Source organism: Oncorhynchus tshawytscha, linkage group LG09 (genome assembly GCF_018296145.1).
Source record: "Oncorhynchus tshawytscha isolate Ot180627B linkage group LG09, Otsh_v2.0, whole genome shotgun sequence".
In the NCBI taxonomy this organism is placed as follows: Eukaryota; Metazoa; Chordata; class Actinopteri; order Salmoniformes; family Salmonidae; genus Oncorhynchus; species Oncorhynchus tshawytscha.
Genome location: NC_056437.1, coordinates 55514960 through 55531663, shown reverse-complemented (window position 1 = coordinate 55531663; position 16704 = coordinate 55514960). Strand labels below are relative to the sequence as shown.

At 42.8% G+C, this 16704-nt stretch overlaps 1 protein-coding gene across 1 annotated transcript in view; it reads left to right on the top strand.

Moving 5' to 3' along the window:
• LOC112258299 (ubiquitin domain-containing protein 2) overlaps positions 1 to 16704 on the top strand; it is a 73591-nt gene that overhangs the window by 26656 nt on the left and 30231 nt on the right. Inside the window, exon 2 of the mRNA XM_024432578.2 lies at positions 9708 to 9944. Within this exon, the coding sequence (XP_024288346.1) occupies positions 9708 to 9944 (237 nt within the window). The remainder of the gene's footprint in view (positions 1 to 9707; positions 9945 to 16704) is intronic.

Genomic DNA, 16704 nt, shown 5'->3' with positions numbered 1-16704 from the left:
TCTGGGGTGGGTCAGGCGCAGCAGCCCGCTGATGTAAGGCTGCCTAAGATCTTGGCTTGGATGGCAACCCTGTCTGACTGTGGAACAGGCCTAAAACTAGCCGTTTTTTAAAGATAATTCAATTTATTCGTCAGTTGTACACGAGGTCCAACCAAAATGTTACTTTTGCTTTATCCCAACCTCTCTAAAAGACACACATACAGTACACATACAGGTAGGAGAGGTTGGAGCAGGGGGCTGCCACAACCCTCCGGTTGCCAGCTCACTTCCCGTTATATTTTTCCGGTCAGACCCAAGATTGAACTGGCAACCCTCCGGTTTCTGGCTGGTCTCTCTAACCGGTAGGCTACCTGCCACCTTATTCACCCCCAGGGCTCTCACGGGTTCCATGTTTGACGAGGGCTCAGGCTCAGCCAGTGTGTGGGTCTGCTGATAGCACAGTGTTTAAGGGTGATCATGACTGTTGGGATGGAGCTCTGTGTTTACAGTGTGCCTCCATGCATGAACATGTTGCAGGGTTGAGCTGTGGGCTCTGACTGTTGACACACTGGCAGGTGAGCGTGCGCGTGTGTGACCACGTGTGTGTGTGTGTGTGTGTGTGTGTGTGTGTGTGTGTGTGTGTGTGTGTGTGCGTCTCCCAGCTCTAACTTCAGACAAACAGGCAGAGCAGACTGAGGGGGAGGGGAGGGATGGAATTATTTAAGTTCAGTCAGTCTCCAAAACAGGAGGGAGGGAGGGAGTGTCTCTGTCTGTCTCTACCCTCTTTGTTCTCTCTCACACAGCTTTACATGAATGCAAACAGCCAGGCAGGAGTTGTGCAACACAGTAGCCCACTCACTTTATGTGCACCAGATGCCTACTTCAGCAACATGATTGTAAAGTTATTATGGATATAAATAGTTGTTTTTATAAACCATTAAATTGTGCTTTAGCTGACCTCAGTGGAATTTAAGCAACATTGTAGAACAGGCAAAGTTGTAAATAGGCTGCAATTGCTATACTGAATGTTTCCAGAATGTTATGATGTCCAATTGTTACGACAATTTTCTTGTTACTACCATTTGTCTTTCTCGATTTCTCAATTTCTCTCGCTTTTTTTTTCTTTCTCTCCCTTTCTCAAATTCAAGTGTTAAAATTCATATTGCTTTATTGCCAAAGCAGTATAGTGGTACAGCATTTCAGTAAATACAGTACAATGCAATGAAGTTAATGAGTTCCTTTCAGTAGTAGTAATAATAGTACATATATAATCATGTATAAAAATACAACACTACTGCTGTTGTACTGTGTAGTCTTAAAAAATAAGATTTAAAAAAAAAGAATGGCTAACAAATAAATGAACTGTACATGGATGATGGTTACACTATGTATTACTTGTAAGTTATGTAAATACTTCAGTGAATTAATGGTCAAGGGATGTCCCTCAGGCTATGGCAAATCATATACAGTCAGGCAAAAAAGTATTCAGCCACCAATTGTGCCAGTTCTCCCACTTAAAAAGATGAGAGAGGCCTGTAATTTCCATCATAGGCACACTTCAACTATGACAGACAAAATGAGGGGGAAAAAATCCAGAAAATCACATTGTAGGATTTTTAATGAATTTATTTGCAAATTATGGTGGAAAATAAGTATTTGCTCACCTACAAACAAGCAAGATTTCTGGCTCTCACAGACCTGTAACTTCTTCTTTAAGAGGCTCCTCTGTCCTCCACTCATTACCTCTATTAATGGCACCTGTTTGAACTTGTTATCAGTATAAGACACCTGTCCACAACCTCAGTCACACTCCAAACTCCACTATGGCCAAGACCAAAGAGCTGTCAAAGGACACCAGAAACAAAATTGTAGACCTGCACCAGGCTGGGAAGACTGAATCTGCAATAGGTAAGCAGCTTGGTTTGAAGAAATCAACTGTGGGAGCAAATATTAGGAAATGGAAGACATACAAGACCACTGATAATCTCCCTCGATCTTGGGGCTTCACGCAAGATTTCACCCCGTGGGGTCAAAATGATCACACGAACGGTGAGCAAAAATCCCAGAACCACACGGGGGGACCTAGTGAATGACCTGCAGAGAGCTGGGACCAAAGTAACAAAGCCTACCATCAGTAACACACTACGCCGCCAGGGACTCAAATCCTGCAGTGCCAGACGTGTCCCCCTGCTTAAGCCAGTACATGTCCAGGCCTGTCTGAAGTTTGCTAGAGAGCATTTGGATGATCCAGAAGAATATTGGGAGAATGTCATATGGTCAGATGAGTTTTGGTAAAAACTCAACTCGTCGTGTTTGGAGGACAAAGAATGCTGAGTTGCATCCAAAGAACACCATACCTACTGTGAAGCATGGGGGTGGAAACATCATGCTTTGGGGCTGTTTTTCTGCAAAGGGACGACTGATCCGTGTAAAGGAAAGAATGAATGGGGCCATGTATCGTGAGATTTTGAGTGAAAACCTCCTTCCATCAGCAAGGGCATTAAAGATGAAACGTGGCATTGAAGATGAAACGTGGCTGGGTCTTTCAGCATTACAATGATCCCAAACACACCGCCCGGGCAACGAAGAAGTGGCTTCGTAAAGAAGCATTTCAAGGTCCTGGAGTGGCCTAGCCAGTCTCCAGATCTCAACGCCATAGAAAATCTTTGGAGGGAGTTGAAAGTCTGTGTTGCCCAGCAAATACTTATTTTCCACCATAATTTGCAAATAAATTCATTGAAATTCCTACAATGTGATTTTCTGGATTCTTTTTTTATTTTTATTTTGTCTGTCATAGTTGAAGTGTACCTATGATGAAAATTTAAAAAACAGGCCTCATCTTTTTAAGTGGGAGAACTTGCACAATTGGTGGCTGACTAAATACTTTTTTTGCCCCACTGTATTTCAGTGAAATATGGAACCGTTCGGTATTTTATCTAACGGGTGGCATTCCTAAGTCTAAATATTCTTGTTACATTGCACAACCTTCAATGTTATGTCATAATTACGTAAAATTCTGGCGAATTAGTTCGCAATGAGCCAGCCAGCCCAAACTGTTGCATATACCCTGACTGAGCGCAAGAGAAATGACACAATTTCACCTGGTTAATATTGCCTGCTCAGCTGGATTAGTAGTTATAACTAGTGATTATGATTGATTGTTTTTTATAAGGTAAGTTTAATGCTAGCTAGCAATTTAGCTTGGCTTCTACTGCATTTGCGTAACAGGCAGGCTACTCATGGAGTGCAATGGTTAGAGCGTTGGACTAGTTAACTGTACGGTTGCAAGATTGGAACCCCTGAGCTGACAAGGTGAAAATCTGTCATTCTGCACCTGAACAAGGCAGTTAACCCACCGTTCCTAGGCCGTCATTGAAAATAAGAATGTGTTCTTAACTGACTTGCCTAGTTAAATAAAGGTATAATAATAATAATCGGATATCGGCGCCCAAAAATACAGATTTCCGATTGTTATGAAAACTTGAAATCTGTCCTAATTAATCAGCCATTCCGATGAATAAGTCGACCTCTAGTATGTTTAGCAGCATGAGTGAAGGAGGCTTTGTTGCAAAATAGGAAGCCGATTCTAGATTTAATTTTGGATTGGAGATGCTTAATGTGAGTCTGGAAGGAGAGTTTACAGTCTAACCAGACACCTAGGTATTTGTAGTTGTCCACATATTCTGTGGGCAGCGATCGGTCGACGAGCATGCATTTAGTTTTACTAGCATGGCCAGGTCGATGAAGACAGCTGCACAGTACTGTCTTTTATCGATGGTGGTTATGATATCATTTAGGACCTTGAGCGTGGCTGACGTGCACCCATGACCAGCTCGGAAACCAGATTGCAAAGCGGAGAAGGTACGGTGGGATTCGAGTTGCTGCGGAGGGTGCAGAGCTGTTGGCCGGGGTAGGGGTTTTTGAAGGCCAAATAGCAATTGAGTTTATTCTGTGTTTTTGTGTCATTTGTCAAATAGGTTTTTATATCCGTAACAATGTGATTTGATTTCCCTGTGTATGAAAAATAGGTTTGTTTAGTGTTTTTAACAGCTGACATAGGGGACTCTTTTCAGGGTTCAGGACTTGGGTTTCTAGCTTTGAATTGTAAGGATGTTTTGGGGCTTCATTTCAAATGGTGCCAAAATGTTAGTCCTTTTCTTTATATTTACAATTATAAAGGGAATCTTCCGAATTCCGCTCTGCATGCATTATCTGGTATTTTCTTTTTGATATTTAAGATTATTCTGCAGATGTCTGTATGTAGATTTTCTTTTGGGTTTTTCTCCCAATGCTTATAATCGTAATTAGCGGTTGAACCCTAAACCTCGCTTCCATCATAGTGCAAAAGTTAAAATTACACTTGAATATTTTGCACCAAAATTGGATAGGATTATTGAGAATTGTTTTTTTATGGAGTACAATGCTTTGCGGGCTGTTTCTTTTAGTGCATTCACTGCCAGACCAAATCCACCAGAGGCACAGATTTTTAGTCCAAGGTAGTTGGGCATGTTCAACCATGGTATTTCCTCATTTGAAGGAGTGTCTGCTGCTCTGAATCCTGGCCTTTTACTGGAAAATCACGACTTTGGTTTCCTGAAAGTTGATATGTTGATTGCCCAGTTGATGCTGTATTCCCAAAGAGTGTTAAGTTGTTCCTGTAGACATTGCTCTATTGGTGACAGTAGGACGAGGTCATCTGCGTAGAGGGTGAGTCCAGGGGCTACAGATCGTTCCAACAACACTGCTAGTTCATTGATGTAGATGTTGAACAAGGTCAGACTTAAACTGCACCCTTGTTTCACCCTTCACCCTTGTGCAACAAAAACTATGTTATTTTATTGTTCAATACTACATGTGTTTGTTTAATACTATATATGTTTGTGTAAATTGATTTTGATGTTGTATACTTTCCCCTTTTTGGAGGGTTTTGTAGTATAATCCAGAATGCCATATGGAATCAAAAGCATTCTTAAAATCAACAAAACATGCTAATTATTTTCCTCTTTTCTGATGAACATGCTTTGTGTGTGTGTGTGTGTGTGGTCTGTTCTGTGTTTGGGTAGAAAGCCTATAATTCTTTTGCTGAGAGCATTGTTGTGTAAGGAAGGTCTGTATTTGGTTATTGAGAATACAGCAGAACAGTTTCCCCATGTTACTAGTGACACATAGTATCCTATAGTTATTAGGGTCTAGTTTGTCACCTTTTTTTATATACATGTGGGTTACGAGCCCCTGGTTCCAAATATCAGGGAAGCAGCCACTCTCCAAAACCAGGTTGAATAGTTTTAATAAGGCATCCTGCAGCTCAGTAGTACTGTGTTGAAGCATTCCATCCCTGATGTTGTCAGGACCACATGCATTTCCAGGCTTTGTATTTTCTTTGACAGTTCAGCCTGTGTAATTTGGTGTTCAATTTGGGTTCTTGATTTTTAAAAATTGTTTGTTCAAGGGAGCTGAGATTTTTCTCGCATATTTTTGGGGTCGTCTGATGGTATTATTCCATAGAGACTTTCAAAAATGTATCTTCCAAATGTTGCAATTTTGAATGGCTAGGTCATTCCTCTGTTTTCCATTTAGACTATTTCATTCAGAACTGGTTTCCATCAATGGGGTCTTCAATCTCTTTCAGAGTTCTCAGAATACTCCGAACGTCTCTATCCTGTGGTTAGTGATGTATTCTATTTGATCAAGGTCTGTTTTTTTCCCTTTATGAGATTACATTCAGCATCAAATGTTTTTTTTTTTTGAGGTTTCCAATTAGAACAGTTTTTTTTATTTTTAAATGTTGCTTAAATGTGGTTTTGTGGCTGCTTTATGATAATCTAATTACATTTATTTACAGCCAAAGTTATGTTGGAGGTTTGGGCTGAATATAGTTGAATGGAAATCATTGATACAGGTTGTAATTTCTAGGCAGCGCAATGCTGTGTTTTAAGTGTGTTGAACTGTCAGGGGTCCATATGTATGTTTTATTTACATGAATCAGTGTACGGGGCTCTGTTCGTGTGGTCTTTGGGTGGAGAAGTCTTTTCAAAAAGACTGGCAGTGGTCAGACAATAGTGTCGGTGGTCTGACAGTGGATGCCCTAACGGAGGAGGGGTCCAAGTCTGATATTGCTTAGTCAACAACACTGGTCTGAAGAGCTGAGCAGTAGCTGAACCTTCCCAAACAATCCCCTCTAATCATGCCATTAATAAAATACAGGACTAAGGCTTGACATACTGTAGATGCACCAACTCCTTTCCATTTTTGTTCCCTACCTGGTCTGGGCTATTTCTATTACTAGTGATGGGATGGGTATGTGGAGGGATGTCCAAATATATGTCTATAACCCTCAGGGTCTACACATTCAAGTTCAGAACCGGTTTTAGTATTCAAATATCTACACAAAAGCACATTTCGCTCAGCTTGAAAGGGGTTCTCTCTTTGGACATGATCAGAGAAGCATACACAGCACCTATATAGAAATCATTGTCACTAAGGAATGTGCATTTGAGTTTTAACCAAATGTTTCCCTTTTTGATTTGGCTCAGCGAAAGAACCTGTTTAATACCATATGATCATTCCTCCCGAAACCCTGTTCGGTTTTATATTTTACTGGTGGAAGTAGAATTTCCCTATAGCCTGAAGGACATTGAGTATCTATACTGAACAAAAATATAAACTCAACATGCAACAATTTCAAAGATTTCGCGGTGTTACAGTTTATATTCGGTCAATTGAGAAATTCATTAGACCCTAATCTATGGATTTCACAGATACCAAAAAAAAAGGTAGGGGCGTAGATCGGCCCACCATTTGCCTCATGCAGCGCGACACATCTCATTCGCTTAGAGTTCATCAGGCTGTTGATTGTGGCCAGTGGAATGTTGTCCCACTCCTCGTCAATGCCTGTGCGAAGACGCTGGATATGGGCTAAAACTAGAACACGCTGTCGCACCCTTCGGTCCAGAGCATCGCAAACATGCTCAATGGGTGACATGCAGTCCGGGTGAGTATGAAGGCCATGGATGATCTGGGACATTTTAAGCTTCCAGGAATAGTGTACAGATCATTGCGACATGGGGCTGTGTATTATCATGCTGAAACATGAGGTGCTTTTTAAAAAAAAAAAAATGTATTTAACCTTTATTAACTAAGCAAGTCCAGTTAAGAACAAATTCTTATTTACATTGACGGCATTTGGAGAACAGTGGGTTAACTGCCTTGTTCAGGGGCAGAACGACAGATACCGTGTCAGCTCGGGGATTTGATCCAGCAAACTTTCGGTTTACTGGCCCAACGCTCTAACCACTAGGCTACCTGCTGCCCCAATGGCGGTGGATGAATGGCACAACAGTGGGCCTCATGATGGCCTCATGGTATCTCAGTGCGTTCAAATTGCTATCGATATAATGCAGTTGTGTTCGTTGTCTGTAGTTTATGCCTGCCCATACCATAACCCCAGCACCACCATGGGGCACTCTGACGTGACGCCATACATGTGGTCTGCAATTGTGAGGCCGGTTGGACGTACAGCCAAATTCTCTAAAATGACGTTGGAGGCGGCTTATGGTAGAGAGATTAACATTAAATTCACTGGCAACGGCGCTGGTAGACTTTATTGCAGTCAGCATGCCAATTGCACGCTCCCTCAACTTGAGATCTGTGGCATTGTGTTGTGACAAAACTGCACATTTTAGAGTGGCCTTTAATTGTCCCCGGCACAAGGTGCACCTGTGTAATGATCATGCTGTTAAATCAACTTCTTGATATACCACAACTGTCAGGTGGATGGAGAAATACTAACAGGGATGTGAACAAATTTGTGCAAAAACATTTGAGAGAAATAAGCTTTTTGTGCATATGGAACGTTTCTGGGATCTTTTATTTTATCTCATGAAACATGGGACCAACACTTTACATGTTGCGTTTAAATTTTTGTTCAGTGTAACACCATGTTTCTAGAAGTGTTATTATGTCTTAACCTTTGGTGTTAAGAAACTGGAATTGTGGTCGTAGGTCTTAAGGTCGAGAAGTACAAGCCCAGGATATAACAATAGTTAATGATCTCATTTCATATCAGTGTATGTATAGCCATATATCACATGGTTAGAATTAAAGTACAGATGAAGTTGGAAGTTTACATACACTTAGGTTGGAGTCATTAAAACTTGTTTTTCAACCACTCCACAAATGTTTTGTTAACAAACTATAGTTTTGGCAAGTCGGTTAGGACATCTACTTTGTGCATGACACAATACATTTTCCCAACAGTTGTTTACAGACATTTTCCTTTTATAATTCATTGTATCACAACTCCATTGGGTCAGAAGTTTACATACACCAAGTTGACTGAGCCTTTAAACAGCTTGGAAAATTCCAGAAAATGATGCCATTGCTTTAGAAGCTTCTGATAGGCTAATTGACATCATTGGAGTCAATTGGAGATGTACCTATGGAGGTATTTTGCCTCTTTGCTTGACATCATGGGAAAATCAAAAGAAATCAGCCAAGACCTCAGAAAACAGTTATAGACAAGTCTGGTTCATCCTTGGGAGCAATTTCCAAACGCCTGAAGGTACCACGTTCATCTGTACAAACAATAGTACGCAAGTCTAAACACCATGGGTCCACACAGCTGTCATACCACTCAGGAAGGAGACGCATTCTTTCTTTTAGAGATGAACGTACTTTGATGAGAAAAGTGCAAATCAATCCCAGAGCAGCAGCAAAAGACCTTGTGAAGATGCTGGAGGAAATGGGTACAAGTATCTATATCCACAGTAAAACGAGTCCTATATCAACATAACCTGAAAGGCCGCTCAGCAAGGAAGAGGAAGAAGCCACTGCTCCAAAACTGCCATAAAAAAGCCAGACTACGGTTTGCAACTGCACATGGGGACAAAGATCATACTTTTTGGAGAAATGTCCTCTGGTCTGATGAAACAAAAATAGAACAGTTTGGCCATAATGACAATTGTTATGTTTGGAGGAAAAAGGGGCTTGCAAGCCGAAGAACACCATCCCAACCGTGAAGCAACGGGGTGGCAGCATCATGTTGTGGGGGTGCTTTGCTGCCGGAGGGACTGGTGCACTTCACAAAGATGGCATCATGAGAAGGAAAATGATGTGGATATATTGAAGCAAGATCTCAATACATCAGTCAAAGTTCAAGCTTGGTCACAAATGGGTCTTCCAAATGGACAATGACCCCAAGCATACTTCCAAGGTTGCGGCAAAATGGCTTAAGGACAACAAAGTCAAGGTACTGGAGTGGCCATCACAAAGCCCTGACCTCAATCCTATTGAAACATTTCTGGGCAAACTGAAAAAGTGTGTGCAAGCAAAGAGGCCTACAAACCTGACTCAGTTACACCAGCTCTGTCAGGAGGAATGGGCCAAAATGTACCTAACTTATTGTGGGATGCTTGTGGAAGGCTACCTGAAACATTTGACCCAAGTTAAACAATTTAAAGGCAATACACTCAATTAGTATTTGATAGCATGTAAACTTCTGACCCACTGGGAATGTGATGAAAGAAGGGTTGAAATAAATCATTTCACATTCTTAAAATAAAGTGGTGATCCTAACTGACCTAAGACAGGGAATTTTTACTAGGATTAAATGTCAGAAATTGTGAAACTGAGTTTAAATGTATTTGGCTAAGGTCTATGTAAACTTCCAACTTCAACTGTACATAAGAAATGAATACACAAACAAATTTAGAACTCTCTTTCTTTCTCAGTGGCTCTTGGGCGTAACCAGGCCTTGAAGAGAGAGAAGCCCAAATGGAAGAGTGACTATCCAATGACGGACGGCCAGCTGCGCAGTAAGCGGGATGAGTTCTGGGACACTGCGCCCGCCTTCGAGGGCCGCAAGGAGATCTGGGACGCGCTCAGGGCCGCCGCCCAGGCCTTCGAGAGCAACGACCATGAACTGGCCCAGGCCATCATCGACGGGGCCAGCATAACATTGCCACACGGTACGACACACACATAACATATCTACTCCTTTATCAGCTCTGTCTATCTGCCCCCTCTCTTTGTTAGCCTGTAACATAACACTTCCACTCGATACGTCACACATTCCATAGACCCCTGCCCTCTTTCAACTGTCCCCTCACTGTTATAGCATAACACTGCCTCACGTTATGAAACACACACACACCATCTCTCTACAGCAGACATGACACATCTATCAGCTCTCGCCCTCTATCTGTTCTACGTCTGTCACGATGATTCAACACACACACACACAGCCCTCTTTTTCTGCACACCATCCGTGTCATACTTTTCTGACTATTTTGAGGAAGTGTATACTGGCTACGGCTTCTCAAAATGGACAAACGGTACTATTGCTCCTTTTTTCTCTCGTTTTTCAAGTGAAGGTCCTTTCAGGGAATATGTAAGCACACTTGTTCGGCTAGCTGAAGCATGCTGACGGCTTAACACACCTGGCTGATTTGTGGTGTCCATTTTGGAGAGAGAAATGCCGTGGGATCTTTTGTGACCACAGGACCTCGGTTTAACATCTCATCCTAAGGACTCTGCAGGGCAGGGTCCCTGTCACTACCCTGGGGCATTGGACTCTCCTTAGAGCAGAGGAAAGAGTGTCCCCTACTGGTTCTCCAATCTTACTGTGTCTTCACGGGTGGTCTCTCGACCAGACCCAATCCTGTTTAACTTCAGAGGAAAGCTGGCTGGGTGGTATGCCGGTTGGCTTTCCTGAGTCTTTTTGAGGCCTTCCTTTCTCTTATCTCGTCACACCATTATGTTGTCTCTGTCTCTGTTTTGCTTCAGTCAGTTCTGTCATCCAATTTCTCTGCATGCGATGCAGCAGGCCCCCGCTTCCATATACTTCCCTACCAGCTGAAGCTGTCAGTCCGTGGTCTGTGGAGAGGAATATTACATAATCTCTTTAATCCCTCCTCCCAGACACACACACAGACAGACAGACCAACACATCCATCCGTCCCCCTGCAGCCTTCCTGATTGTGAGGCCGGCTGTTGAACAGAACCAATTAGCTCTATGAAGATAGTCCAACTGTCCTGCTCTGAAGTTACACTGCCGCAAAGAGCCAGAGGCCGGCCGGCTGGCTGAGATACTGTAGAATAGATGGAATGAGCCATCAAGGTTAAGGTCAGCCCTGTGTTTGTCCATACTAGCCTGCCCTCTGCTCACCTTCTCTTTTGACTTCTGCTTTGAAGTCAGGTTCCCCACCCTCCACTCATCTTTTTTGGTCTCTCACCAAAAACACTGCTAAAAGGTTTGTGTGGTGCCTGCCTTGGCGCTGCTCTGGGAGTGGTTTGAATCTGAGCCATAGAGACAGCAGGGGAGAGTGGTTTGATCTGTACAGTGGCAGACAGGGTGAGCTCACCTTTAAAAGTCCATGCACCAACACAGAGCCCAGAGAGAAAGAGAGCGAGAGAGTGCCTGTATCTCAAGAATAAAGTTTTTTATTTTTTATTGTCTGTTTGTGGGAACAGAATATGTGGGAACTCCTTCAAGACTATTGGAAAAGCATTCCAGTTGAAGTTGATTGAGCAAATGCCAAGAGTGTGCAAAGCTGTCAAGGCCAAGGGTGGCTTCTTTGAAGAATCCCAAATATAAAATATGGTTTGATTTGTTTAACACATTTGGTTACTACTGTACATGATCCCATATGTGTTATTTCATAGTTTTGATGTATTTCACTATTTTACAATGTAGAAAATAGTAAAAATAAAGAAAAACCCTGGAATGAGTAGGTGTGTCAACTTTTGACTGGCACTGTAAGTATTCAGACCCTTTGCTATGTGAATTGAAAATGAGCTCAGGTCCATCCTGTTTCCATTGATCATCCTTGTGATGTTTCTACAACTTGATTGGAGTCCACCTGTGGTAAATCAAATTGATTGGACATGGTTTGGAAAGGCACACACCTGGCTATATAAGGTCCCACAGTTAACAGTGCATGTTAGAGCAAAAACAAAGACAGGATTGTGTCGAGGCACAGATCTGGGGAAGGGTACAACAAAAATTCTGCAGTAGTGAAGGTCCCCAAGAACACAGTGGCCATCATTATTAAATGGAAGAAGTTTGGAACCACAAAGACTCTTCTTAGAGCTGGCCACCTGTCCAAACTGAGCAATCAGGGGAGAAGGGCTTTGGTCAGGGAGATGACCAAGAACCTGAAGGTCACACTGACATCTGTGGAGGTGGGAGAACCTTCCAGAAGGACAACCATCTCTGCAGCACTCCACCAATCAGGCCTTTATGGTAGAGTGGCCAGACAGAAGCCACTCCTCAGTAAAAGGCACATGACCGCCTGCTTGGAGTTTGCCAAAAGGCACCTAAAAACTCTGACTATGAGAAACAGGATTCTCTGGTCTGATGATACCAAGATTGAACTCTTTGGCCTGAATGCCAAGCGTCACGTCTGGAGGAAACCTGGCACCATCCCTACGGTGAAACAGGGAAACCAATCATCCTGTTGGTATGTTTTTCAGCGTCAGGCACTGGGTGACCAGTCAGGATCGAGGCAAAGTGCAGAGAGATCCTTGATTTTAAAAACCTTCTCAAGACTTCAGACTGGGGCGAAGGTTCACCTTCCAACAGGACAACAACCCTGATCACACAGTCAAGACAGTGCAGGAGTGGCTTCAGGACAAGTCTCTGAATGTCCTTGAGAGGCCCAGCCAGAGCCCGAACTTGAACCCAGTTGAACATCTCTGGAGAGACCTGAAAATAGCTGTGCAGCGATGCTCCCCATCCATCCTGACTGCGCTTGAGAGGATATGCAGAGAAGAATGGGAGAACTCCCAAAATACAGGAGTGCCAAGCATACCCAAGAAGACTCGAGGCTGTAATCTTTGCCAAAGGTCATTCAACAAAGTACTAAGTATAGGGTCTGAATATTTATGTAAATGTGATATTCCTCTTCTTTATGTTTTAATACTTTTGCAAACATTTCTGAAAAACCTTTTTTTGCTTTGTCATAATGGGGTATTGTGTGTAGATTAGGGATTTTATGGGGTGGGGAATAAGTCTAACGTAACAAAATGTGTAAAAAGTTAAGTGGTCTGAACACTTTCTGAATGCACAGTATTGTGAATTGCTCATGAATGAGAACCTAGATTTTTAGGCCTTATCGCCCAGCCCTAATAAACACATACGCCCCTTCATGAGGTGGCAAAACACTGCCCCCGCTTTGCCTGTTCTATATGTCCGGTTATATGACCAGTGACATGACATGGTTGAAGCTGTTGGTGTCTGGGAAGCACTCGGCAAGGTTACCAACAGTACAAAGTACAAGAGTGCTGCCTCATCAGAACATGGATTTGGCCTGAGTTATTGTAAGACCTCTCCTGAGCCCATTCTCTCTCACGGCCCCCGGTCGCTCCATAATACACTGACATCCTTATCTCCCCCGCCAATCGTCTGCCATTTTGTCTCAGACCGGGTGTCACTGGGTTGGTGTAAATTAGCCTTGTGTATCCCCCCCACCCCTGTCCAGATTAGAGGTAGATTAGCTGGGCTGGCTGGCTGCTTTAATGCGGTGCTGTGGAGCTGCAGCTGTGGATTCCTGAGGCCTGCGGTCAATGTCTCCTGAGAGAGCAGGGGAAAACACACCCCTCTAGTACATTGCAATCACTGGCAGACAGGCAGGGAGGGAGGAATCTCACAAACAGGCCTCTCTCGCTCTCCTCTCTCTCGGTCTCTCACACACAAAGGAAAATCAATCACCAGGGTTCAGTCAATATAGAATCTCTCCCTATCAGCACTCCACTGGCATTGCTGTCCGACTGCCAGGTTCATAGATTCAGGCCTCCTTTGTCTTGTCAACATACTTCTATTACTACAGTAGCTATCAACATTTCTGACTGCTAGTTCATGAACATAATACGAGTGATGTGATCAGTTTGAGATATGGGTTACATGTTTGGTTATGAGAGGGTCAGTTGACAGTGTTCCAGTGTCAGTTTTCCGCTACTGTGCATTCCTTTTAGACACGCCAGTCTTGGGCCTGTATCCACAAAGCGTCTCAGAGTAGGAGTGCAGGTTTTTAAAGTATAGATCATAATGAATAAGACCTATTGACAGGTGGGGACCTGATCCTAGATCAGCACTCCTACTCTTGAGAGGCTTTATTGATACGGGCTCTGATCTACAATGAGTGGATGGATCTCAGCTGGAACTACAAAGTCTTGTGATATTATATGCCGGCCATGATTCTGAGTTACACCTGAGCAACCCCCCCACCTCCCCCCTCCATCCCTGCTGTCTGACACTGGTGCCGAAAGGAGGCCTGCCTAGCTATTTAGGGCATGCTCATGACTCCCAGAGACATGGTTATTTTGAAAGAGACTTCTCATGTGTCCTAGCAGGGAGACAGACGGCCAGACCGCTAGCTGTGTGTCATGTACAGTTGAAGTTTACATACACTTAGGTTGAAGTCATTAGAACTCGTTTTGGTAAGTTGGTTAGGACATCTACTTTGTTTACAGACAGATTATTTCACTTATTCGCTGCATCACAATTCCAGTGGGTCAGGAGTTTTACATACACTAAGTTGACTGTGCCGTTAAACAGCTTGGAAAATTCCAGAAAATGATATCATGGCTTTAGAAGCTTCTGATAATTTGAGTCTGTCAATTAGCCTATTGGAGGTGTACCTGTGGATGTATTTGAAAGCCTACCTTCAAACTCAGTGCCTCTTTGCTTGACATCATGGGAAGATCTAAAGAAATCAGCCAAGCCCTCATAAAAAAAGATTGTAGACCTCCACAAGTCTGGTTCTTCCTTGGGAGCAATTTCCAAAAGCCTGAAGGTACCACGTTCATCTGTACAAACAATAGTACGCAGGTATAAACACCATGGGATCACTCAGCCTTCATACTGCTCAGGAAGGAGATGCGTTCTGTCTCCTAGAGATATCCCAGAACAACAGCAAAGGACCTTGTGAAGGTGGTGGAGCAAAACGGTACAGAAGTATCTATATCCACAGTAAAACAAGTCCTATATTGACAACCTGAAACGCTGCTCAGCATGAAAGAAGCCACTGCTCCAAAACCGTCATAAAAAAGCCAGACTACGGTTTGCAACTCCACATGGGGACAAAGATCGTATTTTTTTTAGAAATGTCCTCTGGTCTGATGAAGCAGAAATAGAACTGTTTGGCCATAATGACCATCGTTATGTTTGGAGGATAAGGGGGAGGCTTGTATGGCGAAGAACACCATCCCAACCGTGAAGCACGGGGGTGGCAGCATCATGTTGTGGGGGTGCTTTGCTGCAGGAGGGACTGGTGCACTTCACAAAATAGATGGCATCATGAGAAGGAAAATGATGTGGATATATTGAAGCAACATCTCAAGACATCAGTCAGGAAGTTAAAGCTTGGTCGCAAATGGGTCTTCCAAATGGACAATAACCCCAAGCATATTTCCAAAGTTGTGGCAAAATGGCTTAACTTCTTATGGTATAGGGAACGGTTGCATCCCACTTGGGAAAAGCCAGGGAAAATGCAGCGTGGCAAATAAAATAAAAATGATATAAACATCAAACTTTCGTTAAATCACACATGTAAGATACTCAATTAAAGCTACACTCATTGTGAATCCAGCCAACATGTCAGATTTGAAAAAGGCTTTTCGGCGAAAGCATAAGAAGCTATTATCTGATGATAGCACAACAGTAAACAAAGGCAAGTCAGTTAAGAACAATTCTTATTTTCAATGACGGCCTAGGAACAGTGGGTTAACTGCCTGTTCAGGGGCAGAACAACAGCTCGGGGGTTTGAACTTCCAACCTTCCGGTTACTAGTCCAACGCTCTAACCACTAGGCTACCCTGCCGCCCCTATCTGTGTTCAATACAGGAACCAAACCAAGCTACTTTTCACGTCTTGCGCAACTCTCAACAGTGTTACGCAGTTCCCAGATGGCCTACTTCTTCATTGCACAAATGAATAACCTCAACCAAATTCCATAGACTGGTCACATCCAGTGGAAGCGGGATGAACTGAAAACAAGTTCCTAAGAAATGTCGTTTGCCAACGAGAACTCACTGAACAGACAGACCTAAAAAAAAATCTGAACGGTTAGTCCTCTGAGTTTTGCCTGCTACATAAGTTCTGGTATACTCAGACATGATTCAAACAGTTTTAGAAACTTCAGGGTGTTTTCTATCCAAATCTACTAATAATATGCATATCTTATATTCTTGGCATGAGTAGCAGGAAGTTGAAATTGGGCACGCTATTTATCCAAAAGTGAAAATGCTGCCCCCTATACCTTAAGAAGTTAAGGACAACAAAGTCAAGGTACTGGAGTGGCCATCACAAAGCCCTGACCTCAATCCTATAGAAAATTTGTGGACAGAACTGAAAAAGCATGTGCAAGCAAGGAGGCCTATAAACCAGTTGCACCAGTTCTGTCAGGAGGAATGGGTCAAAATTCACCCAACTTATTGTGGGAAGCTTGTGGAATGCTACCCAAAATGTTTGACCGAAGTTAAACAATTTAAAGGCAATGCTACAAAATACTAATTGACTGTATGTAAACTTCTGACCCACTGGGAATGTGATGTGATGAAAGAAATAAAAGCTGAAATAAATATCTGTACTATTATTCTGACATTTCACATTCTTAAAATAAAGTGGTGATCCTAACTGACCTAAGACAGGGAATTTTTACCAGGATTAAATGTCAGGAATTGTGAAAAACTGAGTTTAAATGTATTTGGCTAAGGTGTATGTAAACA